Source organism: Varanus komodoensis, unplaced genomic scaffold, assembly GCF_004798865.1.
Source record: "Varanus komodoensis strain SLA01 unplaced genomic scaffold, ASM479886v1 scaffold14_1, whole genome shotgun sequence".
NCBI classification, from domain to species: domain Eukaryota; kingdom Metazoa; phylum Chordata; class Lepidosauria; order Squamata; family Varanidae; genus Varanus; species Varanus komodoensis.
Window position 1 is genome coordinate 25,213,943 of NW_025335438.1, and position 25,732 is coordinate 25,239,674.

The 25,732-nt window shown below is 42.3% G+C and overlaps 3 protein-coding genes across 18 annotated transcripts in view; 1 reads left to right on the forward strand and 2 right to left on the reverse strand.

Moving 5' to 3' along the window:
• The window catches only part of OSBPL1A (oxysterol binding protein like 1A), a 77,862-nt gene extending 76,508 nt beyond the window's left edge, over positions 1-1,354 (forward strand). For all 11 annotated transcript variants that reach the window (XM_044424113.1, XM_044424114.1, XM_044424112.1 and 8 more), the window contains one exon: positions 155-1,354. In XM_044424113.1, coding sequence (XP_044280048.1) covers positions 155-257 — 103 coding nt within the window. In that variant the 3' untranslated portion in view covers positions 258-1,354. The remainder of the gene's footprint in view (positions 1-154) is intronic.
• Positions 1-16,149, reverse strand: part of CABYR (calcium binding tyrosine phosphorylation regulated) — a 74,494-nt gene extending 58,345 nt beyond the window's left edge. The window contains exons 1-5 of one of the 6 annotated variants that reach the window (XM_044424128.1): positions 16,066-16,149; positions 13,176-13,358; positions 12,819-12,872; positions 7,471-8,586; positions 1,932-5,157 (exon numbers count right to left, since the gene is read on the reverse strand). In XM_044424128.1, coding sequence (XP_044280063.1) covers positions 5,024-5,157; positions 7,471-8,586; positions 12,819-12,872; positions 13,176-13,323 — 1,452 coding nt within the window. In that variant the 5' untranslated portion in view covers positions 13,324-13,358; positions 16,066-16,149 and the 3' untranslated portion in view covers positions 1,932-5,023. Of the gene's footprint in view, positions 1-1,931; positions 5,659-7,470; positions 8,587-12,818; positions 12,873-13,175; positions 15,947-16,065 lie in introns of those variants that run through there. The other 5 variants (XR_006414087.1, XM_044424129.1, XM_044424125.1 and 2 more) reach the window with 5 other exon arrangements.
• A 2,553-nt stretch (positions 16,150-18,702) lies between these two features.
• TTC39C (tetratricopeptide repeat domain 39C) overlaps positions 18,703-25,732 on the reverse strand; it is a 44,131-nt gene continuing 37,101 nt past the window's right edge. Inside the window, exons 13-14 of the mRNA XM_044424106.1 lie at positions 23,538-23,576; positions 18,703-23,221 (exon numbers count right to left, since the gene is read on the reverse strand). Coding sequence (XP_044280041.1) covers positions 23,132-23,221; positions 23,538-23,576 — 129 coding nt within the window. The 3' untranslated portion in view covers positions 18,703-23,131. The remainder of the gene's footprint in view (positions 23,222-23,537; positions 23,577-25,732) is intronic.

Below are 25,732 nucleotides of genomic sequence, written 5' to 3' on the forward strand. Positions count from 1 at the left end.
GCCTTTCTTACGGCAGATACTTAATAGGGAAGGTAATGGTACTAAACTCTTTTTAGTATGCCCACAATATATGGTAGCTCACATCTCTATGGAATAGAATGGCTCTCTCTCTCTCATGCTCTCCACATAACCATGTGTTCCTTTCTCTTTTCAGGTGGTTCCATCAAGGTACTAATCCCTACATTGGTGGCCATGACTGGATTTATTCTGGGAACTATTGGGACAGAAACTACTTCAGCTTGCCTGATATTTATTAAAATGCATTTGGAAAGTGAGGCTAACACAAATGTCTTAATTGGTTTTCAGTGTTTTTCTTTGCTCTTAAACTCTTAGAAAAATAAACTGACAAGTTTAATTGAATGTACTGTTATGCAGCTCCTGCAGCAGCTATGGTGGCACAAGATTGTTGTTGGGAGTTGCTTTTGTCACGCTCCCTCTATTACACTATGCATACACATACGTCCATTACAGGTGCTGAACTTCAGAGAGAGAGCACGGTACCTATATTTGCTGAAGGAGACAACTAATATTCAGCTCAAGGACAAATGAAATATGGAACACCTGGTTTTCTGTGTTTCTCTTTGGTCAGTGATAGTTCTATTGGCATAATGGAATTTAAGGCCTCTTATGATACAGAAATATCAAAAGCACACTCATGAAATGCAATACTATTATGGCTTGGAGCCACATAAGGGCATGCCACTCTTAAGAAATACTCAACTTTTTCTGAAGGTGACATTCCATTGCTTCATAAAAAATACTGGATTATGGATAGTGAGTCTTAAAAAATTACTATCTTTGCACCAGTCTGCTCTTGCCATTCATCCCTAGGTACTGAGTAACTGGTAATATTACTCAGTAGTGTCTATCTCATGTTTAGTGCAGTGTTTTGAATTACTGCTTCCATGTTTTATTACCATGCTTATCTCTTTAAGGAATTAAGAGCCATTTCAATCTTTGGAAGTTTAATTTGAACTAAAATGAAGTTTTTTAATAACAAAATCTGCAATGCACTAAGAAGTACCCAGCACTGTCAGAAGTAGGGGTGGTAGGCAATTTTCCTAAGCAAAAGGATGATATCTTTCAAATGCACCTGATCATTGGCTGTCAGAAGCAAACTCTTGAAGGAGGTTGTGTGCATTTCAAAGGCCAGTAAGGCAGCTCTGAGATTACTGTATACAGCAGATTTACCCCTTTGTTTGGGGTACATTAAACTTTATGGGATTATATATTTGTATAAAACAGAGTATATGAACTCCAGAGGGCTTGCTGCTCTTGCGTAATTTAATTGCTGTTTGGAAGTATACTGTTAACTGAATATTTAATTACTATTAAATAAAAGCTTTAAACTGTCCAATGGCTCGTGATGTTTTTATTCATTATCCTCAATAACAAAACTTCCTTTTCTCCAAGCTGGCCATACTGAATGATAGTAATGGGAGTTGTATTCCTACAAATTTGGAAAGCCACTGGGTATAAGGAAGCTCTGTATTAGCTCTGTTTCCATCCTCCATGCACGAACGTGTTTCCAGTACCCCTCAAAACCATTAAGGGCCTACAGTGACTGGATCTCATGAGTGAAAAAGGTAACAACTCTGAATATAAGACATTATTTAAATTTTCATTGTTTCATGCTGGGTATCTGCCTCCCAATGTACCTTATCAAGTCTCCAGGCTACAAGACCTATGGCTACAGACAACCTAAGAAACCAAAGGTGGAATCCAATGCCCTATGACCCTGGTGCAAGTAAACCTCCAAACTGGGAGGCTTGCTTGCATCCTATGAATGGAATGAGAAGCCATCTTTTTTATTTTTTTCACTTGTACAAAGGGTCAAAATAAGGAAAGGGGCCAATGTTAGTTACATATTACTTGGCTACCACTCTTAAACTCTAAAAATTGGTGTTATGCACACACACACACAAGCCTTCGGATTCAGATTGCTTGCATTGCTTTATTGCTGTACTAGCTAATTAATTTTAAAATTAAAGATGCAGGTTTCCATTCTGGGGTGAAATGCTGGACAGCACCGCTTCTCAATCTGGGAGGGAAAAACACCAACTCAGTAAAGTTAGCAACGGGTCTTAAGTAGTAAAGCCTATCCTTCAGAACAGTATAAATAAGGTTGTACATGCTGTGAACTGCCTCTTACAGGAAGAGAGAAGGAGCTGTCTTACTGACCTTGCTCACACATAAGGGCAATTCCTGGACTGTTTAACCTCTGAAGAATTGCTGTGGCCAAACAGGAATGAACAGGCACACCACCTGCTTCCTGCATGCTCATTCTTCTACTTTCAGTCAATATCCTCTAACGTTTTTCCTGCTGGTGTCTTGGTTGAGGCTTAGGTGTAGCTTTCCCTGGCACAGGCTGCCTCCTCCAGTCAGAGACCAAAGAATATTAGGGAATGTGGCCTCACTAGCTAAAATCAATCCAGTGCAGATCACTTGGGGGTGCGGGGAGGCGTCAGCCCTGCCCCATGATACTTGTAAACTACCTCCAAGTGTGTGTGTTGTGTTATAACCATTTTTGTCTGATACATCTATTCATGGCTTGATTTCCCAAAGGAAGGGACCTAATGAAGCCTCAGATGCCATACTGTATAAAAGCTAATTGTTCAACTATTTGTTCAGTTTCAATGGATTGTTAAAAGAAGAACCATAATTTGTCATAAAGCTGCTATAATACAATGCAGCTGCATTAAATGATCCACAACCAGTGAATAGCTCTGCATACCTTGTGGCTAAATCAATCTCATCTGCTACCACCCCGACTGCATTTGCACCTTCCACATCACAGCTGTGGGAATACAGCCACACTTTCGGAAAACTGCTGTGACTTTAAAACACTAGCACTGTAGAGTTCGTTGAATTCTTCCTCCATTCATTTAATTTTCTATTACTCCTTCATTTTTGGCTATTCTACCACACCCTAGTATACTATGCAATCAATTCTCAGCACCATGGAACATGTCCATTTACACCAGCCTTCTACAATGGGGCACCTCCCATATTGTTTGGGATCACAACATCCATCATCCCCAGTCAGCATGTCCAACACATCCTGCAGGTTCCACATTAGGAAAGCTACCCTTGAGATCCAGAGTAGCTTAATAGTTTGAATGCTGGTCTGGCACTTGGAGGACTCCAGTCTCACACGCTCACGGGGTGACTCTGGGCCAATCAATGACTCTCCGCCTAGTCTACCCTGCTGGGTTGCTGTGAGGCCAAAGTAAAAGTGGGGAGAGCATGATGCAAGCCACCTTTTTTCCCCTGGAGTTGAAGGGACAATATAAATACATAATGGATTCCAGAGGTTTTTCAACAGAAACCAAGTTTAGGAAAGAACCCTATTGTATTCTTTAGCAAATCTGTACAAAACCTAGGAATTACTATGACCTACTAGCAGTTTCACAAAAAAAATCTACTTTTATCTTTCACACACAACACCAGAGAGAAAATCTCTGCTCTAAGGCAACTTGTTCTGCAAGCTTGACATTTTACATCATTTATTCTGTGGCCCTTCAACATAGTTCTATGTCATACCACTCTCTAATAACAAGCATGTTACATGAAAGAAAAGGAAGTTACAAACCCCTATCTCAGAAGCTGGCCAAGCTCATGCTCCAAAATGAAACCAACAGTATCTCTTCAGTCCTTATCAGATACTAACATTTTAGAAATAATAATTTGCTCACTACTTTGCTTCTGAAAAGATACTCTCACCCAACTAATTAAGTTTTAAATGTCTGTCTTAAAGCACCTGCACCACACTTCATATGTGCATGCAAACGGGCTTCTGGGAGCATGTGTCTATATACATCCTTGAATTTAAGCAATAAGGAACTGCATATGGGTTACTGCATGCAAGTCTATGAAGGTGAGAGAGCAGGACAGGCAGTGGAGGATAGGCCGTGCTCTCTGGACAATACTCAGCATAGAGACCAACTCAGGAGTTCTCCCGACTCCTCATAGCAACACAGGAGGATGCTGGAATAGAGGTCTATTCCATCTTTGCTTTTACTATACACAGCAAGTTAATAAAATGTCAAGAGGGCTAACAATGTTGTGGGAGATTATTTAGGTGGTTTTCTAAGTATACTTGTGTACAGCTTGGAACTGCATGTGCAATTACATTCTCCATGCACTAAATTCTCTCTCTTAAGCTAAAATGCCTGATGGGATTCAGCAACAGATGGGGCTTTATAGCCAATCTTCAAACTTTCAATTCCCTGCTAAATTTCAATGAATGGAATTAATGGTATAATCCTGTATATGCCTATTCAGGACTAGGTGAGTATAGGATCGATAAAGGCAAGCATGTTATTACCCAAGAAAGCATCCCACTGAAAACAGTGGGGTTTTAGTTAAGAGACTATCATCCAGAGAAGTCTGTAATATAATTTTAGGCTTCCTATCAGCAGTCGCCTAGCTTAAAAAAAATAACACAAAACAACCTACAGACCTGTTCACAGATCCCAAAGTGAAAACCTTAAGAAAATAGCATGCCCGCCACTGAGGTGTGTTACTTTCCTAGTAGCAGTTTTTACCCCAATCGCCTTTCAAAATACTGTGCTATCTTTCAAGAGGCTAGAGGAATCCTTAAAATACTTCAGTTACTCTGTACATAGTTCTTTGCCTTCTTTGATCGCAAAGTGATTGTTGTAAAGTGCTAAGGGTGTAGCCCATTATACAATGTATCTCTATTTAACCCTCTTAAGCATACCCATTATAATGTCCAGGTTGGGGCTAGAATTTGCTGTCATAGTGGTTCCCTCCACCCAGTTCTGAGTTGCCCCAACCACCATCACCACAGCTCGCCCACTTGGCAGGGCTCCTGACTCCAGCATTATCTGGGCTTGCCTGGGAAGTAGAAAGTAGTGTCAGCTGCTTCCACCTGCTCAGTTGATCCAGTTTTACATCTGAAGCCAACCCTCTCCATCTTTACTGATGTGCAGAACTGTATCACGCCACTTGCCTCTTTGCCAAGACAACAAACATGTTACTCCATCTGCTTACCTTTCTACTATTCTGTCCTGCGTACTGAGGCAGTAGTAAATGTGATCTCTCCTGCTATACCATAGCTGCCTGCAAAGGGTGCTTTATCCCCAGCTCCTGAACCCTTCTTCCCATTCATCACATCTTCCAGTGGTATGGCAACTGAAAGAAAAACTGGAGTTGGAGGCCTGCCGCTATCCTGTGCAGGATTAAAATTGGGGTTGGCCATTTTCGGATCCGCTGCCCTGGCGACTGGGACAGGTATCGTAGCGAACCTCCTCACAGTACCAGCAGCATCCGGCTGCGTGAGGACAGCATGGCCAGGGATGGGTTTCCAGTCCTGTTTATTCTGAACAGAAGAGCCCACTAAAATGAAAGGTGGTGCACTTCCCTTCTTCCCATCTTCCATCATCACATAAGTTGGAGAGGACACTTGTGGTGGTTGACCGTGTTGTATCATCTGCGGCTGTAGATACTGCGGTTGGTCCTTACCACTAGATATGAATAGGGTTGCCTGGGGAACAGGAGCACCAGTTCCAACAGGTGGAAGGGGTGGTGGTGGTGGTGGTGACTTACGACCTTGTTGTTTCAAATCAGTTAGACAATAGAGAGTCCACACATTAGAATATGGTGGTGGCTGTCCTGGTTCGCTTGTTGCCATGGCTATAAAATAAAAATTTGAAGAAAATTTGCTGGCATGAAAGACCATCTACTAGGATGCACCAACTGCAGTCATATTGCATATCCTTACACACAACTTTATGCCGCAAAAAGAAAGCATGTTACAGAGAGGAGAGAGGCCTAGAAAGCAAAAGATGGCTTTTCAGTCTGGCATGGCTGAAATGTAGGAACAGGGGCAGTGCTGCAGTTGGAGCACAGAGTGAAAAGGGATTTTTCTAAATTCTTGTTTGGTTGGTTGGTTGGAAAGAGTGGATCTCTTTTTCCCCCTCCTGGTGGTTAAAGATGCGCAGTCACCACATTTCAGTTGGAATTAATTGCTGGGGAGAATTCAGCACACAAGCTCCACTGCTATGTTTTCCAGTCTTGCCCAAAATGGGACAGTCACCTCACCCCATCCCACTGCGCATTGGTTCCCCTGACGCAAATTTGCACGACTGCCCTCTTGCCACTGCATTGCTTCAAACCTGTCTGGTGGGAAGAGGGTGGCTGTCAGATCCTAGCTCAAGTACCTAGCTTTTTAAAATGTTGAAATCAATCCAAAGCATCAGAATTACAACTTAATCTCTGAAGCTTGGCAGGGATGCCCCAAAGACCAGGGTTTGAAAATGCCTCATCATTTACAAGTCTGGCTATTGCTCCTCCTGTCCAGATATGCCAACTTGTTGCACACCTTTACCCCTTCAGCCTTCTCTCTTCTGTAACATGCCTTTATTTTTTGACCTACGTACTTCTCTAATGGGATTTGTCTCAGGGGCGACTGTGTGACCACAGACCAAGTCAATGGTAAAGAAGAGGTGTTTAGCAGAACGTCTCCAACTGAAAACAGAGGTGGGCTACACACTTATTACTGAGTGAGGGCAAGTAATTGGACAGGTCACATCATGAAGGAACACCTGGCCTCCAGGTATAAGAAGTTCTGTGTTTTTCAGTAAGATGTGCTTAGCCCACTCTCTGTAAGCAATCTGGAGAAAAGTGGACCTAAGGGAACAACGCAGGCAACCACCACCATTTCTTTAAATGCAAAAACCCAGTGCTAATGCCATGTCTGAGGTGTGTTTTTTTTTAAAGACACCAAGTCGCAGTCAGTCACATCACTCTCCTTTAGCTGCCATGGGCACGTATGTAATTTGGGTTCAAGATGCATAGTCTCATGTGAGAAAGGCTAACTGTTTAAAGAAAGGCCAAAACTTATAATATGCCTTCACACCTCACAGCTCCTTTGCTGAGTGTTGTCCTGCCCTGCCAATCTGTTAACAAGAAGAACACACGACATGGGCAGGAAACTGGGGCAGGGAACATTCATGCAAGGCCATTGACAGGGTTACTCACAATCAACCACACACCTGGAAGCAACCTATGGGCAAAATTCCACATATGCACAATAGGGCTAGGCAAGTGCTGTGTGACCGTAACTCCACCAAAACAAGATCAACACATCATTTACCACAACACAGCACTGGCATGGATAATTGCATTTAAATAATTAAGGCTCCAGTCCTCAAGGCCCTCTCCTGGCATAAGCCCAGTCACTGAAGCGGGCAGCTTGTGGCCCTCCAAGTGCCTCAGCTTAGAACTCCCACCAGCCCTAGCCAACATAGCCAGCAGCAAGGATCAACAGGAGTTGTAGGCCAAAATCTCTGGAGGGCCACGAGGCACCCACCCCTGTTCTACCAGTTCCAGCTGGGCTCCCACCAGTGGAAGTGCACCTGAGGAGATGGGGCGACTTGTTACTTATGGAGCTACAATATTACAACATGGAATAGGCAGGTTTCAGAAATAGCTTGACTTTCTTACCTGACATAATAAAACCTGGGTCAGCTGATCTCAGTTGCTCGGTAGTATCCACCTTGTCAGGGTCACATTCTGCATCATCTGCAGATGGATCTAGAATACTAGTAAACTGGCCTGCATTTAGCGAAGTGGTTAGCGGATCTAAGAGACATGCTACCGTGTCTACGAAAGGAATGACTATCTGCTGTGGAAACTGCTCTACATAAGGCGGCGGCGGCGGCTCTCCACCAGCCTCAGGGTCTTCATCGCACATGGGTGTGATATGTATGTCTGACGTGAGCTCAATTTCACTTGGGCAAGGTTCAGCCTGCAATGGGTCATTATCAGGAGGAGGTGGTGGTGCTGGTGGGGGTGGTTCTTCCTGCAAGGGGACGGAGGAAGTTTGCTCTACTATGTCAGCGGGAGGTAGCTCAGCCTGACTGCCTGAGGTAACGGCCTCCCCAGGAGCGGAGGTCTGGCTCTGAGTGGCTGACCCCACCTGGACAGACTGCACAGAAGCTGCAGGGGCAAGTTCTGGTTCTGCTTCTGCAGGGGTAGGGGCAAGTTCTGCTTCTGCAGGGGCAGGTTCTGCTTCTGCTTCTGCAGGGGCAGGTTCTGGTTCTGCTTCTGCAGGGGCAGGTTCTGGTTCCGCTTCTGCTGGGGCAGGTTCTGCTTCTTCTTCAGCAGCTGCTTCTGCCAGTATGGGTTCAGGGGTTGGGGCAGGTGCCAGGGTAGCTGCAATATTCTCTGCACTGTGAGACAACGTAGGAAGGGTCTGCACAGATATTGCCACGTCCTTCAATTCAGGCTCAGAAGTAATCATTTCAACGTTACCTAGCATCTGTGCTGCTAGCTGGGCTGGATCAGCTGGTACGTAGGCGAGACCAGCTCCCTTTTCGTCCCCAGCTTTTTCTACAAATTCATCAACAGTTGACGGATATTGGGTTGTCTTGGTGCTCAGTTCACGTTGAGGCTCTTCATTTATCTGGTCCTCTTCTGTGTCGGTAGATTTCTCCTTCCGTTTGGGTTCATCAGAAATTGGAGTCGTATCTAAGTCTGATCGAAATGCATCTCCAACATCAGCCCGTTTGGAACGGGGTACGGGGGTCGCTGCAGCTGTCCCTTCAGCCCATCCCTCCACTGCAGAAGAAGGAAGAAAGAGAAAGTCAACAAGCTTTCTCTTTAAAGCTGTCTTCTTCCTCCTTCCAGACCTCTTATGAGAACCTTGTGGACAAGATGGTAAAATCCTTAAAATGCTTAAGATGCTGAGAACATTCAGGACTATGAGAAGAAAACCTCCCAACCTTCATGCTAAGGAGATGCCCAGAATGGGTTGCCACTTAGCCATAGTCACAGGAAGCATCCTTTGCATGACAGCCATTTCTACTGCATCAGCCTTAAAGGCACTGCAACCTTGCAAGGTTGGGCAATGTCATTTATTTTTATCCAGAGATTCTAAGACTAGGGCTGAGTGATAAATTTGTCCTGTTGAGATCTGTGAAAAAATATGCTCCTCCCAAGCCAAGAAGCAAGCCAAAATAGAGCTGCGTACTGAAATCCATACCTTTCCAAGTTTGGCGACACAATCTGGGAGGGAAATATGCACTAAAGATATGCTTATCAGTAGAAAGTGCACATAAAATGCACAGAGAAACTGTGTTAAATCAGTGAAAAGTACTTAGAAAATGTGTATGTTTGAAAAATACAAACAGAGCACCAATACATTTGGGTAAAATGCACAAAACCCAAGTGCAGAATTTGGTGCAGAGTATCTTAAAGAACAAGAACAAAAACTCACAAACTTAAGCAGAAATAGGATGGAATAAGCATCAGCCTGAAAATCTGAGTTTTGCAGCAACAACGAGACTGACAGATCCATACATCTGATGCAAAATGTCCTCACCTTTGCAAGTCCCAGTGACAAATGACTGAACAGTGAGGAGTCAACAAAGGTAGCACTGCAAAAGCACTGTGCCTCCACCAACTTTCTCTGACTCCATTTTCACACTTGGGCTGCAATTCTTGACACAGTGAACTGGGATGTGATCCCACTGCACTCAGTTAAGGGTTAAATTATACCAACTGAATTCACTGTGACTGAAGTTAACCATGCCAAACTCAAGCTCCATTCATTTCAGTGTGCCTATGCCAAATATAAGTGTGGATCCAACCTTGCTTTTATCACAAAGATAGATCTTCTGTGTGAAGATTTCAGGATGGAAGCTCCATGTAAATCTTCTGCTAATTCTCAGTGCTGTGATTTTTATAGTAAGCCTGTAAGTTAAAGGTTCCTCCCCTAACCTGGTGTCCTCCAGATGTGTTAATTTCAACTCCAACCCTCTCCAGCCAGCATAGGCAATGGTCAAGAATGCTGGGAGTTGTAGTCCAAGATTTCTGGACAGTGCCCAGCTGGTGAGCAAAAACTATTCAAATTATTGAGACCTCTTTCATACAGCTTCTGACTTGACAATGGGAGGCATTCAAAAAGCTATGATCAGAACACTAATATACATAATGGAACTTCTGCAGCATTCTTGTACCCAGCCCCCAGCTTTCTGTAGTTCCCCCTGCACCTCCAATTGGTCCAGCAAGTCAGGAGATATTGTGAAACTATATGTAATAAAGTACAGCAGAAGGGAGAATTCAGAACAAGACAGCACCTGGTTCCAGGCATAAAGCTCTTTCGACCCCAGCCAATACACCAGGCTTTCCAAAGTCTTTTTCTTCTTTCCACTCTCACAAAACAATTATAAGCTACATTCACAAATGTACTCATTCCTTCCCACCTACCCTATTTAACTGAACGTTTATTTATTTATTTATTGAATTTATAATCCACATTAACCAATAGAGCAAGAGGAATTGTGCTGGGCTGGCTCCTCAAGGGAAGAAAGAATCATAGAATAGTAGAAATGGAAGGGGTCAAAAGGTCATCAGGTCCAACAATTAGTAAGGCAAACATGCACACACTCACAAACGTACTCGCTTTTCCTTTGTGACTCCTATTTTCTGAATCTGATTGGCTGGCTTGGCTCAGTCAATGATCCAGCCAGCTAAGATCTCACAAGTGACCGCAAAAAATCCTTTGCAAAGGGAGGGGGTCTTCACCAACTGGCTCCTCTAGTTAAGAGCTTGAGTTGAGGCAATTTTCTACATTTTTATTGCAGGGGAGTGTGTCTGACTGCTAGGCATTGAAAAGTCTTTTGCTCATGGGAATTCTCAGTGCATCACTGTGTGGGCAATACTGAAAATGATGCTGCCACACCAGACAAAGAGCTCCTGGACTTAGGGCAGCAGCCAGCTGCTGTAAGAAAATGTATGGTGGTTCTCTAAAAAATTCAAAGTTCTCTTTAAATTTATAATTTGGATTTCACTTTTACCACCAAAGAAAATTATTTATAATTGTACAAATATACAAAGCAGAGGTCTGATTGTTGCTGCATTCCCAAGGAAATGCAGCCTTGCACAAGGTCACAGGTGTGGGGCAGTAAACTCCTTGTTCCATGATTAGATCCACCTCTACCAAAACAGGACAGCCCTAGCCTTCTGCACGGTTCCTTGAGCCACCTACCTAAAGCTAGCAAATTCTGCACTGTCCTTCTCTTGACTCACTCCCCCATCTGCCCCACAATTATGTCCTGGTGTAGAAATGCACGTGGCATAGGCAGCAGTGGCTCCAGGCTTTTGAGGGCCCTTGGATAAGACACCCTCAATGGGCCACCCTCCATGAATAAGTCTACCATTTTATTGTCATTTTCACCAGCCACCATTGAGCATCATTCTTGCTCTCATCACTGCTACTCTTCACTGACTGATAGGACAAGAACCAGGGAGCAAGTAGCCACTGCCATCTGCTGCTGCTGCTGCTGCTCCTGCTCCTCCCCACCATCACCACTGTCTGTCCTAGAGTGAGAGGCAGGTGAACAAGCACACAGCGAGGTGGTGGAGCAAGTCCAGGGGGCTCTTGTCAGTAGGACCCCGCTGGGATGTGGATCCTCCACAGGTACCCAAGCATGCCTATTCTGGTCTCCAGCCCTGGGCATAAGGAAGAGGGCTTTGCCCTGCAAAGGAGCCAACTTGCAAACACACAGGAAGTATCCCAGGAATTACAGGAAGGCACATATCTTAACCACGTTCCAGCTTTTTCTTTGGAGAATCAAGATTTTTTTTTTACATTTTCCTAAAAAAGTCAACACTAGATTTCTAGGCTTCATCTAAACCTACCACAAGCATCAGATTTTTAAAAAACTGAACAAGCTTCTCTACACAATTCTTCCTTAACCTTTATGAATAAAAGTGCACCTATCAAAGAACTGGTTTATGTGTGTGCATGCATGTGGGGAGGCAGTCTTACTCTGTTCAAAACATTCTCCAAATCCACTGTAGCTGCAATGAATGAAATGCTCTATAGCTAAAGCTGTCAAGGTGACATACATAATACAAACAAATATACCCAAAACAATGAAAACACATAACAAACAAGGATTTGAAAATAATCTCAATAAAGGTGATACAAATAAAGCAGATGAAACCTGGAAGAAGAAACATTTGTAACACAGGTTTAAACATACGAGTAAAAGTAAAAAAAGCAGCAGTAGTGGCTGAAAAAGGTCTCTGCCTGCTATAAGAAGGCAAGGCCTGGGTAGATCCTTTGTTTGGAAAGGGAATATGACATTGCCTATTTTTTTAGAGCCATTAAAAGTAAATACAACCATAATGTGGCAATCTGTGTGGAAGAAAATGGTAGAAAATGAAACTTCTGTCACTTCGCTCCAGTGCCATTTTTCTGCTGAAAAATTACCCTCACCCCTGCCATTTTAACTCATTCTGGGAAGAAAGAGACTACAAACATTTCCAGTGGGAAAATGAGTAACCTTGGAAAAAGCATTCTTTCCCTGCACTGGGGAAGCCCTGAAGCCTACAAATGACCAGAGTATGACAGGTAATTCAGAAGTAGTAGCAAAACTGACATCAGCACCTTGTCTGGGATATGCATGCCAAGACCCACCTGTGCAGCTGTAGCTTGGTTCAGTATTTTTTCCTCTTATTTGTAAAAGCATGTTATAATCAGCAGGCTGCTGATAGTCCCAGGCCTATAGCCCCAGGCATATATATGGAATGATCGCTTATTATTGCTGCTGAAAATGGTCATTGTCTACAATAAAATGATCCTTGTTCCTAGGTACTTGTGTTTATTATGAGGGCAAGAAAAAGAAACTCCATATTACTCCTGTGCCAACAATAGTGGTATGATCAAAGGGAAGTAAAACTGTGGTACTGCATGTGCTCAGAATCATATTTTTTTAAAAAATCAGAGGTGACACACAATTGTTCTTCCCTATAAATCCTTGTTCTAACTGCAAATTTCATACCTCTAGTGGCATGGAATTCCCTCACCAGGTCTTTAATGTCCAAATTAGGATGTTCTGGAAAGAAAAGTTGAGAAAGTCAATTAGTCTATATTGAGATTATTACAAGGTCATTAAAGGGATGTTGGTATTATTGCTAACAATTTACTCATTGGACCCAGTGGGGTGATAATGCTATACCCAAAGGCTAATATATTGCTCTATAAACTAATACTCAGGGTCAATCCTAGGCATGCTTAGCCAGAAAGAAGTTCAAGAAATTCCAACATACCCCAGTTAGCTGGAAACTGGAGAACATTTTTTGCCTTAAAGATGAATATGATTGTGCCATTAACACCATTAAAAAAAGTTAATGCAAACCTTCTCGAAAAATTATCAGCTCCCTGAAATAGACAGCAGCAAACTCAGTGATGTTGGAGGGGCTGGCTTTGAGAACAGCTCTGCTTACTCCCTCAAGCAGAGTCTTCAGGCCATAAGGAACCACCATCCTGGGCTTTGCAGTATGCATTTTAGTTGATTGAAGATGAAACTTCAATTTCACCACTAGAAGGAAAGGAAACTGTATGAAGAAATATCCTGTCATTTCTGCAGTCTACCCTTGTTGGAATGGAGAGGGGTCAGGATTCAGCCTATTCAAAGTGGATCATTCCTGATCAGAATGGATTCACAGGCCCCACAAGACTTTTTTTCAGGGCTGCAGGTTAGGGGTAAGTGAAACCTTGCATATATAAATCTTCATGTCACTGGTCCCAGAATGGCCAAAGGTCAGGCATGCTGAAAGTCACCCCCCAAAATCCATAGGCACCGTATTAGTGAAGGCTGCTTTATCAGTTCATTTGAGGCAGCAGAACAAGTATGAAAGGCCAATTTAATCAGCTGCTAATTCCAAAGAGGGTAAATTGTCTCAATAAGTAATTTGGCTTTTTTGCCTGCAAAGCTCAGTTTAACTAACAGCAAACATCCCAAGCACCTGACAAAAATTGAAGAAGTGGAGGTCTTGCCATTATCTTCTAGTAGTGTTGTTACCCAATCATAAGATGGATTTGACTCCTTAAAATAAGCTGTAATCTTGAATTTAGAGCAGCTAAGCAGGGATGTCATGGATAGGACACTTTGGAGAGCTCTCCTTCATAGGGTCACCATAAATCACAGATGACTTGGCAGCACTTAACAGTTCTGCAGGGGTCACAATGTCCAAGCACAGGGGCTTCTCTGTTGCTCAAGGTGAGCTGCAATCCTTATAGCAGTTAGTGTGTATGGATGTTCCCATACATATATTATTGCGACTTATCTCTGCTGTAATGCAATTTGTTTTGGAGTGGCTTGCTTTTTAAGGGACCACCCACTAGACCCATTAGCTGACTTTGAGATAAACTGTTTCTTCCTGGTGCTGTGAAAATAATCTCCTGGAAATCTTTAGCTGAAGCCTTATACACTTGCAACAATATTGTATAATATCATACACAATCACACCTGTTTAAGTTGTAACCTAAAGCCTTGTGTAATTAACTCCCATAACAGATGCATACTACCATATTTCAAAATATACCACTATACTACCAGCTTCCAGACAGTGTGTGTGTGCGCGTGTGTGTGCAAATGTCGTGTGGTGGGCATGTTGTGAGCTGGGAGGCCCCTTCTGACTCGCTCTGTTTTTATGTTTCTAAACACACATATATATCCATGATTCAAGTTAACCACACACAGCTTTAGGCTACCATCCTATGCACGATTAGGCAGAAAAAGGTTCTACAACTCTAAGCATGGAAATGCTGGGAACACAGGACTTTTTTCTTTCTACACAAGCATGAGACCTTTGATGCATCTAAAAGCCACTTATCAGATACCTGATTAGTTTGCACATTAAGCAGAAGGCTTTTTCACAGTCTCAAAGCCAATGTTTCATTGTTTAGGCCAGAATCCTATGTCTACATAAAGAACAAATTCTGGCAAACAGACTAGGACTTCTTTGCAAGTAAACATGGCTAGGACAGATATTTTTTACTGTGCTGCCATTCATCAAGCCTTCTCCACCCGGGGCCCTGCCATTACACACTCCCAGCACTCCTGGCCACTGGCTGTGCTGACTAAGGGTAATGGGAGTTGAAGTTCTCAACTTCTACAGGGCTCCAGGTTGGGCACAATGCCATTGACTAAGAGGGGAGATCTTAGTCTTCCTACTGTCACTGTCCCACTGACTTTTACAAATTACTTGTTTAACCCTATTTAGTGTTTATGTGGGAACTAAATTTTTCAGGATGAGCATAGGCTGTGCTCAAGTTTCAGAAATACAGCTATGTGCTTTTATGATTTACTAGTCTTGTTTTGAATTCCTGACATAACTCTTCCTAGGAGCAATCCTTTAAAAGTATATTTCAAATTGTTTTTTCAAGCACCTGGTAGACAAGCCAGTATAGTATAATGGTTAGACTGAAGGCCTGCATTTCAGGAAATCAGGGTTCTCATCCCCACTTGACCAGTTACTAACTCTCACCCTAACCCACCTTACAGAGTTCATATGAGGATAAAATGGAGGGAAGGAAGCTTGTGTACACTGTCCTGGGCTTCTTTATAAGTGTAACAAATAAATACAGGCAAGCATAGATAGAATATGGCTAGTTAAAATATGGCCTCTGCTCAGTTTCGTAAGCCCTTGCAAACCTACTGTTCAGACCTCTTGGCCAGGCAGGGCAAGCGGTGCCTTCTCTGGCAGCCTCCTGAGCAGGAAGAGAGACAAGAGGGCGGTAGAAAGGGTAGGAAAGAAAAGCAGGTGGACATATTTTGTTCTGGCCCTTGCCCAGTAGGTTATCCCTGGGGATTGCACGCTTCGACCAAATTTTCGCTCCACCTTTACTTGACGAAGCGATGCTAGTACTACACTGGATAGGATACTATCCCCGCCTTACGCCAACCCAGGCTGCTGTCCAATGCTTTCTAAGGACTGTGCAGATAAGGAACGCCTTTCCCGTGAGCACCGCGTGAGGGAGCTCTCCTCCGAGGCGCTTGGCGGCTACGAAACGGCTCCCCATCCATGCCCGGCCCCGCGTCGTCCGCGCGCAGCAGCGCGAGCTCCATGCCCCACCGGCCGCTCGGTGACTTCCCAAGCCGCTGCTCCCTCTCTGCAGAACCCAGCACTCTTGCCCACCCGCCCCTCCAGACGCCCAGGGGCGGCCCCTCCCGCGGCCCGCGTGCGCCACAGGGCGACCCCCGAGCGCCTCTCAGTCGCCAGCATGCTGGAAACGCCGCCGACCTTTCTTGTCAGTCTTTCGCCTGTCGCGGCGCGAGCGCTTCCTCTTCGCCCCTTGCCGGAGCCTCCTCTGGAGGCGGGAGGGCGCCCGGCGGGCCTTTTATGTCAAGGAGCTCCTGGTGGGCGGGCTGGAGCGCACGCATTTGTGAGGTCACAAAGGGCCGCGTGGACCCCGACTTGGCCGGCAGCACGAGATGGCGCGGTCATCGCTGACATACCCTGCTCGCCTGTGCGCGTGTCTTCCGGAGCATCGGTCCACACCGCGGCCATCTAGCCCTTCCCGGCCAATTCTCTTCCAGGTAAAGGTATACAGTAAAGGAACAAGAGCTGTTCCACACAAGACGGGCTTACCCAAGTGTCAGAAAAGATACGCCTCTCCTTTTGCAACCAGTCCTAGGTTGTACGCAGAGGGTAACATGCGACTGGGGAGATTTTACGGCACAGTACACGTTTCAAATATGAAGATTTAAATAGTGCAAGAGATGTGCACTGGGTGAAAAGAACCACGGATGTTAATAATATACGTTTCGCCTAAATTTATCAAAAATTTTGTATCCTGCCTGCATGTAATTTAGAATTGCTCTATAAACAGTGTTCATACACAGATACGCATTTGTTCATGCACACACATTTCTGTGGACTGTTTCTACAGATGGTTAAAGTGACAGGAACATTTTTCTTCCCTCATTAATATCAGAGGTGCAAATCACTTTGAGCATTTTACTCAGACCCAGTAAATGCATAGGACTGAATCCAAACATAGTAGACCCACTGAACACAGTTTAAATGAACAAAGGCTAATTGGTTCCAGTAGATCATTGATTCCATGACTTAAGAAACCTGGCTTTGTACTTTACCAGCATAAAAATTAATCACTCTATGTGAGACAGGGGGCAGTCAATCATTATTTGAAGGATTTGCCTCCATCCAAGCAAACTATAAGTACTCCAACTAAAGCCCCATTCACTTCAATGGACTTAACTGAAGTACTTCTAGCATTGCATACAAACTGTCTCTTCCCTACTTGAAATGTATAAAGTCTCAAATTCCTTCTGCATACTAGTGTTTTAATTTTCTCAGTTCATTAAGGGTGAAAAATTCTAGGCATATTTAGGCTGAAAAAGCCCTACAACTTCTATCATGCCTCAACCACCAAGACTGGTCTGGGAATTGTAGGATTTTCTTGTCTAAACATGCATAGGATTACATCCTACCTAAGTTGGAAAGGATCTATTTTCTAAGGTCATCTACAGCCATTCAAGCACTGTCTCCAATGTCCTCCTCCTGACCAGAGTGCATGAAGGCCAACACATTAAGAGGGACACACTCAGACTCCTCCCCATAATCAGAAAAGCACTTAGAATCCCACCTCAGACCTCATCACAGACTATCTGGGACAGGGTTGTTGCATCCCACCCTATTCATATACAAAGGAAAACTCTTCTCTAGGTCAAACATAGATATCAACCACACAAAAAATTTATCCACCATGTTCTGTCAAGGGAGATCTGCCTTGCTTGGCAAGAGTCTAGCACTCCAGATGGAGGAGTGCTTTTCCTGAACTTTGTGAGTCACAAATGCAGAGCCCAAAATTCTTCAACAGAATCCAATGCTGTCCATAAGCCAGAATACTTTCTTTGCACTCAGGAAGACTACTCCAAAATACTCTTGATTTAAACACTGTTAATGCACAAATGCTATTACTTTTTTATACTCAGGACTTTTAAAATTTAAGAGTGCTATCCTAAGGGAGTGCTGCTCAAAATGCGCTCAATATGAGAGGTGTTAATCTATTATAGAGACAGGTGACCTTTGCCCTACTTTGGGCAATTTGAGAAATTTGTGGGTACCACCACAAAATGGCTGCCATAAGAGGCATGGCAAAGGACAAATAAAGCCGCTCAAAGACTGAAAAGACAGAGGTGAGGCCTGAGCCGCAGCACACTAAACAACTGAGTTGAATCCACAGTTTAACACCAACAGAAATCTATTTCACAACAATCCTAGCCACCAATAAGAAAAATTATTAATTAAAAAATGTTGGGAATGGTAGAACATCTTGGTGGGTGCCAAGAAAAAGTCTGGAAGCACAATGGAGCTTATGGGCACCATCCTACCTATTCCCGGATTGTCCTATGTCCTGCTAGCAGAAATCAAGACTGGGAGGAGGGCAGAACTGAAAACTGCTCATCTAGCCGACCTACCCTGTGTACAAGAGGGGCAATGCAGAGGCTTAGGATCCTGGACTCTGTCCTTGCCAACCCACTGCAGTGTCAGAACAGCAGCCACACCCATGCTTTTCACAGCACCTGTGAGGGGAAGGGGTAGGACCATGGGGAACAATCTGATCTCTAACTCCCCCTCTCTCAAGGTTGTAGCAATGTTGATGGACTTATGAGAGAGAATACACTATATTCTATGGGTCCTGGGACGCTCCCCCAAGAACATGAAATGGCTCTGTAAATATTATTCATCTGTGGCACTAGCTTCTGTTGATGTATTTGCAGAGTACAAAAAAACAAAACAAAACAAAAACAAAAAACCCTTTCTACATGTTTGATTGAACAACCTTCCTAATGCACAGATGCACAAGTAATTACAGGATATGTCAGGATGGTATTCTTAAATGAAGACACCAAGTCAGAACAAAGTAGCATAGATTTTATTTAAGAACAAATGTGGAGAGAATAAGAAACAAAACATTGCAAACTGGTGGCAGAACAGTGTTTGTGCCAGAGAAAAACTGAACACGTTTTAGAATGAACAAAGTACAAACGTTTGCATGGAAAACAAAGAGAATGAAACTCTTTTGAATATAGATGAAATACTCTCATCTGAGCCATAACTGAAAGCTGATTCATAGACTGAACTGGACATCTATATGCAAATGCAAAATACACACAGCAGCCCATTATGAATGACACATTTAAAAAGCTGCGTTCCCCTAGAGTAGATCTGCCCTCCTGCCACACTGCCAAAATCAGCAGCAGCAATTTTGAGTACTAAACAATGGAGTGCTAAAAGATTCAAATTTAGTTTGTATGCAAAATAAATTTGACAGTTTCAGCAGGGCCCAATATTTAACGCTTTTAGGGCCACTGATATAGTATGCCACTGCATTTTGGCAGCAAACTGCTGAGCAGGGGAAAAATAAGAGGGGGCACGGAAAGAACTCCCAACCTCCTGCAGCTGCCCATCCCTACCCTACAGTATATATCAGAGAGACTACAGTGAAATGTTAAACCCCTCAAGGTTGTGGATTTTGGGAGAAAACAGCAATTTAAATGATATGTGTCATTCTTAACTGAGACCACCATGTGTATTTTGTACACTGGAATGAAAGAACAGATATAGTTGCAGCCAAGAATACTGGGGCCTAGTTCTTGTCAAGGACATAAACAAACATTTGGCCTGCACTTAGAAAATTAGGTATCAAGTTTTCCATGTAAAGAAATTTGTTTTAAGTTTGAAGCATTCAATCATGTTAGCCCTCACCTGTAGACTAAAGTAGTACCAACCAGACAGAGGTATACTACCTTGGTGTGAACTAGGTCTAACACAAGGAGTATGTTTCCAATAGTCGTTTTTATTTTAATGCAAATACAGAATGGGGCTCCAGTTCTGATCAGCGTAGGAGTACTAAATCCTCTCTCCCTCTTTTCCCACCCATGGAGGGGGAACTAAATCAGACCCAAAGCCAGCTATTGCTTCCCATGAGAACAAAACAACAGTATCATGAGGAAGAAATAATGATCAAGAAAAGGTTAAGAACCTCCTAGTCCCTGCTCTGATCAGATTCAAAGTCCCTGCAGCTGCACTGGACAAAAACGTTTGAGAGAGACTCCTGCATAACATCAGAGGATACACAGTTCACTTCGATCAACAACCAGGTATCCTCAAAAACTTTGCATACTTGTCATTAGGAAACTAAAGGAACTAAAGGGTAACTACAAAGAAGGGGGAAAACCCAAATATTGTAATAAACTGTGCTCAGCAGAAATATAAAAAGTACAAGTTCTGTAAATTAATGTTTATAGCACACTACAGTAAACAATCTAAAGTGACATGTAAAAATCCCAGTTATTCACTTGAAGTTATAATGCAATAAAAAGGTATCAACAACAACAAAAATATACTTGACCTGGTAATTTTAAGATACATACTTATGTATGTATACATTAACCAATGGAAATGAGAATGTAATTATTATTGCTATTAGACCATGCCTCCGAGGTATAAAGTAGAAAAACATATTCTGATTACATAAAGTACAGTTGAGATTGTTCTCATCACTGGCATAATCTAATATAAAAATCTTTGATAATTGCAATATAGAGATTACTTCTATGAGGTGTGCATGAGAGGGCAGAGAGTGGGGGGAATACATGGATGCATGTGGTTTTTGAGCCATTGTCAATCTACAAGGTGAGGTTATTTTGCTCGCAAAAGCAATGCATCTCAGAACAGACCTACTGATGGGAAAAGGCCCAAGATCATGTCACTACAGCTTTATCTATACATATTTCTGAAGAGTCCCTCCTATGGACCCAAATTACAGTAGAAGATTTTTTTAACTTTAGCAGCCTTGCTCACACATTTATTTGTGCACAATCAATAAGTCTTTTAAGCTGGCCCACATGTATTTAAAATAGCTTTTCTCTACTCCAGTCTATGCTGCCTGCCTGGTTTAGCATTAGCAGTTTCTGTCTAAAATGCAGAGGGGTACAACTGCTTGCACCAATAAGGGACTGTAGCAGAAAAATAATTCAAGTACATTTTGTCTACCTGTACTTCACCATTAGTAATCAAAATTGAATTCTACACAGTATAAAACATTTCTGCCCTCTAAGGATTAATTCCCTTGCTAGAGTTGGCTACATTTTTCAGATGCAAGATGGATGCCCCTTGTAATCTACACTCAGAGTATCTTGTGTCCATGGATACACAAGAATTCAGCTACTGCTGCTGTTCTGTGCCCACTGGTTTCCTGGGTTGCCAGCTAGGGAAGGAACCATCCTGATGCAAGGAAAATGCAGGCATGCTCTAGCATTGCTATTACTGGTATCTTACCCCATTCTTCTTTTACAACTTCTGGTTTACACAGAGTGAACATACACTGCAAGTTTTCCAACAGATCACTGAACACAAAGACCAAAATCAGTTATTGCACATTCTGTGTTCTTTTAACATATGCATGCTGACATGACAGCAAACACTGCATCTGTAAAATGCAACAAAAATCAGGAACTTGCCAATTTAAAAATGGAACTCCCCAAAACAAGAAAATCAAGGCTCAGTGTGACAGTCAAGTCTGAACAAATGTATTCGTGGCATACAGAACTGGATCTAATTCCTATACATGTGGAAGTCCAAGTATGCAACAGATTCCCCTGGTCCTCTGCTCCTGTCTACTTGTGCTCTAGATCAAACCAAGAGCACGCACAAGGGAAGGGGAATTCCATTCTGCTAGTGGCTCCTTCCAGTGGGGGAACACTACCATCATATAACCCAACCTGTGACTATAGGATTAAAGCTGTCATCTACATCCTGATGGTCAACCTCTTGTTAGAACATTAGAGACTGAGCAACCATGAAGTGCTTTTTAGCATGACAGTAAAGAGAGGCAGCCTACCTGTCACAGCTCCAGTGTGCACTCAGTAGTTCCAGCGCATGTGTGGCAGCCCAAGGAATGGGCCTATTCAATTTGGGGAATGCTCTATATGTACTATGCCATACGGAGTATTACTCAATGCTTGAAGTGAATGAGCAATGATTCCCCTGCCACTTGTATATAAACCCACTTGTCCTCTGGAAACCTACTGAGCTTTGAATCAGGATCAAAGATTTGCCATGAGCACACTGAAGCCGATCAATTTGGGTGAAGTGCAGCAAGATAACAGCATTTTGCAAATTTAGATAGATAGTTTTAGAACGATAACTAGTGGAAGTGAAAGTAAGGCATTACCACTCCGAAATAAAAGTAAACTACTCCAGCTTCACAGAGTTATATAACTGCCAGGTATTTAGGAAGAGGTGCTATTCAATTTTTTTTTTAAAAAAAAACCCATACCCATTAAAAAATAACACTAAGATAATGTGTGACCATCTTAAAAATCAGAAAGAGTGCAATTGTAGATTGTTACATTACTTTAAAAGCTCTAAAACTGGAATAAAGGTAAGTGGTGCCACAGGCTCGGAATGCCACAAAAGTCTTGTTCTATCTAACATAAATTTTAGCAACATGAGGGGTAATTTGTAAAGGCCTTGCCATGGCAAGACTATTAGACCACAGTGCTATTTAACAGATAATTGAACACAGAAAGTAAGAATTTAAAAATAAACATTTGGCTGAAAAATAGAAGAAAATTTCTAAATATTCTCACAATTTAACAGGGGTTGGTTTTGTTATTTACATGGCTGAATGATCAAGGAAAACTTGAGCAGATTTGTTGTGCTGCAAGTCTGCCAGGCTTGTTTCTTTCTAGCTCTGTTGTTGTTGGCTCTGGAATAAAATTATATCTGTTTCTGCCTATGTACAGTTTGAAACAATTAATTACACAGAACTATGCCAAATAAACAGGTGGTTCCCCTCTACAAAAGAACAAATAAATCTATCTGCAGAAACTGAGGTGATATAATTATAGGAAATCAAAATGTGCTTATTAGGTTCATTTGCACAATCACAGCCTAATAAGGTCGGGTTAGCTAAAAACAAACATAATAAAATACACATCCCAAAAAGCATTAGAACAAAAGGACTTCTACGGGAGGGGCAGTTCTCCAGCACAAGCCTTACAGAACCACAGGGGTAAGACTTAAGTATGACTCCTAGTTTCTACTTATATAAATAGAGCTTGTGCAGGAGAAGTTACCACCAGACTGAACCCAAGATCACTTCACCTTTCTGGTTAACTATATCCTTATAGAATTTAGGGGACTGCCGTGTTTTCCAGTCACCAGCTCCACAAGTTGTGGAAAGGGTCTCTGGCACAGGTGGTTTCTCTGGAGACAAGCTGGTCTTCCTGACAACTCAAACTGTACGAAAGGAAGAGTTGAGGATTCCTGTCCATCACTGGGGGACCACTTCTCTCAGAGAGGCTAACGCTGCATGTATGCGGACATGCAGTCTGTTCTCAAAATCATACCCAGTGAATTCCTCCTGCAAGGAAAAACATAATTTTTATCAACCTGACCCACATTACCAAAACCATGGAGGACAAGACTTATAAAGGATGGTACAAAATATTTAGGGCACAATTTTATGCATGTGTAGACAAGAAAACATCACTGTAGAGTTGTTTTTTTAATAGTGTAGTGAACAAGGGGAAGCAACATGGGATAGTAATGATGTGATTACAAGTTTCCCTTCACTTCCCATACCGCCTGCTTACAATACCAACATTCTCTGCAGGCTTCCTACAATGAAAAGAAAGTCCTTTCTTACATAAAAATAAAATGCTCATTTTGAATGTTACCTTTGCTTGCAGCAGTAAGGTTTTGCCTCTTGGTACAGTCTGCAGAAAGAAGCAAAGTACCATTTAAAATTTGTATGCATTGGCAAAAATACTTTTAAAATTAATAATAAAAATACTTTTATTAATGGTCAAATAAGAATTCAGGTTCTGCTAACATGAACACAACTAGGAAAATATTTACTGCCAGAATGTAGCTAGCTAGTTTTACTGTGGAGTATTGCTCTGGAAATGTCTTCTAACTCAAAATATTGGAATTTGACCCTTTTGATAACAACAGCTTTCAAATAAAAGATGAAAAAATCTGTGAACACATTAATGAGCTACAAAAAGATCAGAAAATGATCCATGTTATATCAGAAAGATGAGGTTCAAGTTTATGATGAGAGAAGAATTGTAGCCAATGATACAAGGATTTTGTCCCATTTATCCAATGCTTAAACCAATTTAAAACAAAATGCAAACATGCTGCAGCATTCATATTTTGACAGAAACATTGATTTTTAGCACTCATTTCTAAAGATTATTTATACTAAGTAGATAAAAAAAATCTCCAGTTTCAGACAGAAATCTTTTCCAGCTGTACTTGAAAATACCCCAGACTGAACTTGCACTTTCCACATGCAAAGCATGTGATCCTTCCCTTACTCCAAATAATATTCCCAAAGCACACCCTTAAAATATTCTAGAGAGCTCAGCTTTGCAACTGTTGCCCACACGCCTGATGAGTTTTAGGGGTTCTCTCTTCTTTACAGAGGAATCAAAAGTGAGTGAGAAATTCTTCATCTATGTGGCAGTGTTTTCTGCGTGCGTGTGTGTGTGTGTGTGTGTGTGTAGAACACACTTGTGCTGCCTTTCCATAAACTTGCTGGATAGCAATAAGACCATTCCCTAGATTCATCCCTGAAGAGCATTAATTAAAAGCTATTTTAAGACGGTTGCTTTAAATATGGCATGAAAGAGAAAAGCAGGAACTGATGGAGGGGGAAGAGTATGAATATCTTCAATGTTTATGTAAATCTTTAGATTCTGACCAGATTTATATACCCTTACCACAGTTCATAGGCACTAAGTGTGGTGTAATGGTTAGAGCATTGAATTGAGGACCTGGAAGGTCCAGGTTCTAGTCCCCATGCAACTATAATGCTCACTGGTTCGGTCACAGATGCACAACCTGACCTACCTCACAGGGTGTTTGTTCTGAGGATAAAAATGTAGTTTGTAAACCACTTTCGGCTCCTTGCAAGAGGGAAAAAAAAGAGAGACACCCCCAGTGTGGTGGTGTAAGAGTGGGAAACTGGGACCCAGGCAACCTGGGTTCTAATCCCCACTCAGCTATGAACCCAATTGGGTGACTTTGGGCCAGTCACAAACTTTCACAGCTGCTTTGAGTTCTTTGTAAGAAAAAAGGCAGGATATAAATTTATAAATAAATAAGGAAAGATACAAATGCAATGTAATAACCACAGCTCTGTTTCTCTCCTTAGATAGGATGAATGCCAGCAATAAAGAACCTAAGCCACACTTGTAACCACCTAATACCTGGTTTAGGAGCAATAGTAAGCATTAACACCTAAATGAGTTTATTCCAGAAGGGCATACTTGATTAATGTTACCCAATAATCCTCTACCTGCAGCATTAGCAGACCATCAACTTGGAGTATACTGACACCCTAACACTGCATGCATAGGTACCATCAACTCCATCTAAATTGTCTACAGCATGCAAACTGCATAACTTTTTATTGCTTGACCAATTAACATTTTAAATTGGGCCTTAAAAATTACATAATTCAGTATAGTTAATATAGTACACTACTACCAACCACAGTTTATTCAAGTTGATCTCACAATATCATGTGAACACCCTACACATCATGTAACAGATATTACAACATTGCACCCATGATGCTGAACAATTATGAGATGGATTTTGATTTCATATTGCTGTTTAAATGGGATATTCCAACTAATGAAGTGTGGATACATTTGATCCAATAATTTCAATATATGATTTATCTACACTTGCTGAAAAAGAGAATGGCAAATAGGACCTTGAGTAACCACACAGTCAGAAGTCATACTGGAGAAATTGTTACTTGCATTATAAAAGCATTACATTGCGAAGCTGAGCTTAACACAAGCCTCAGGATACAGGCGTGGGCTCTATAAGCAAACTAGCACAAAAGCAGTGGGCA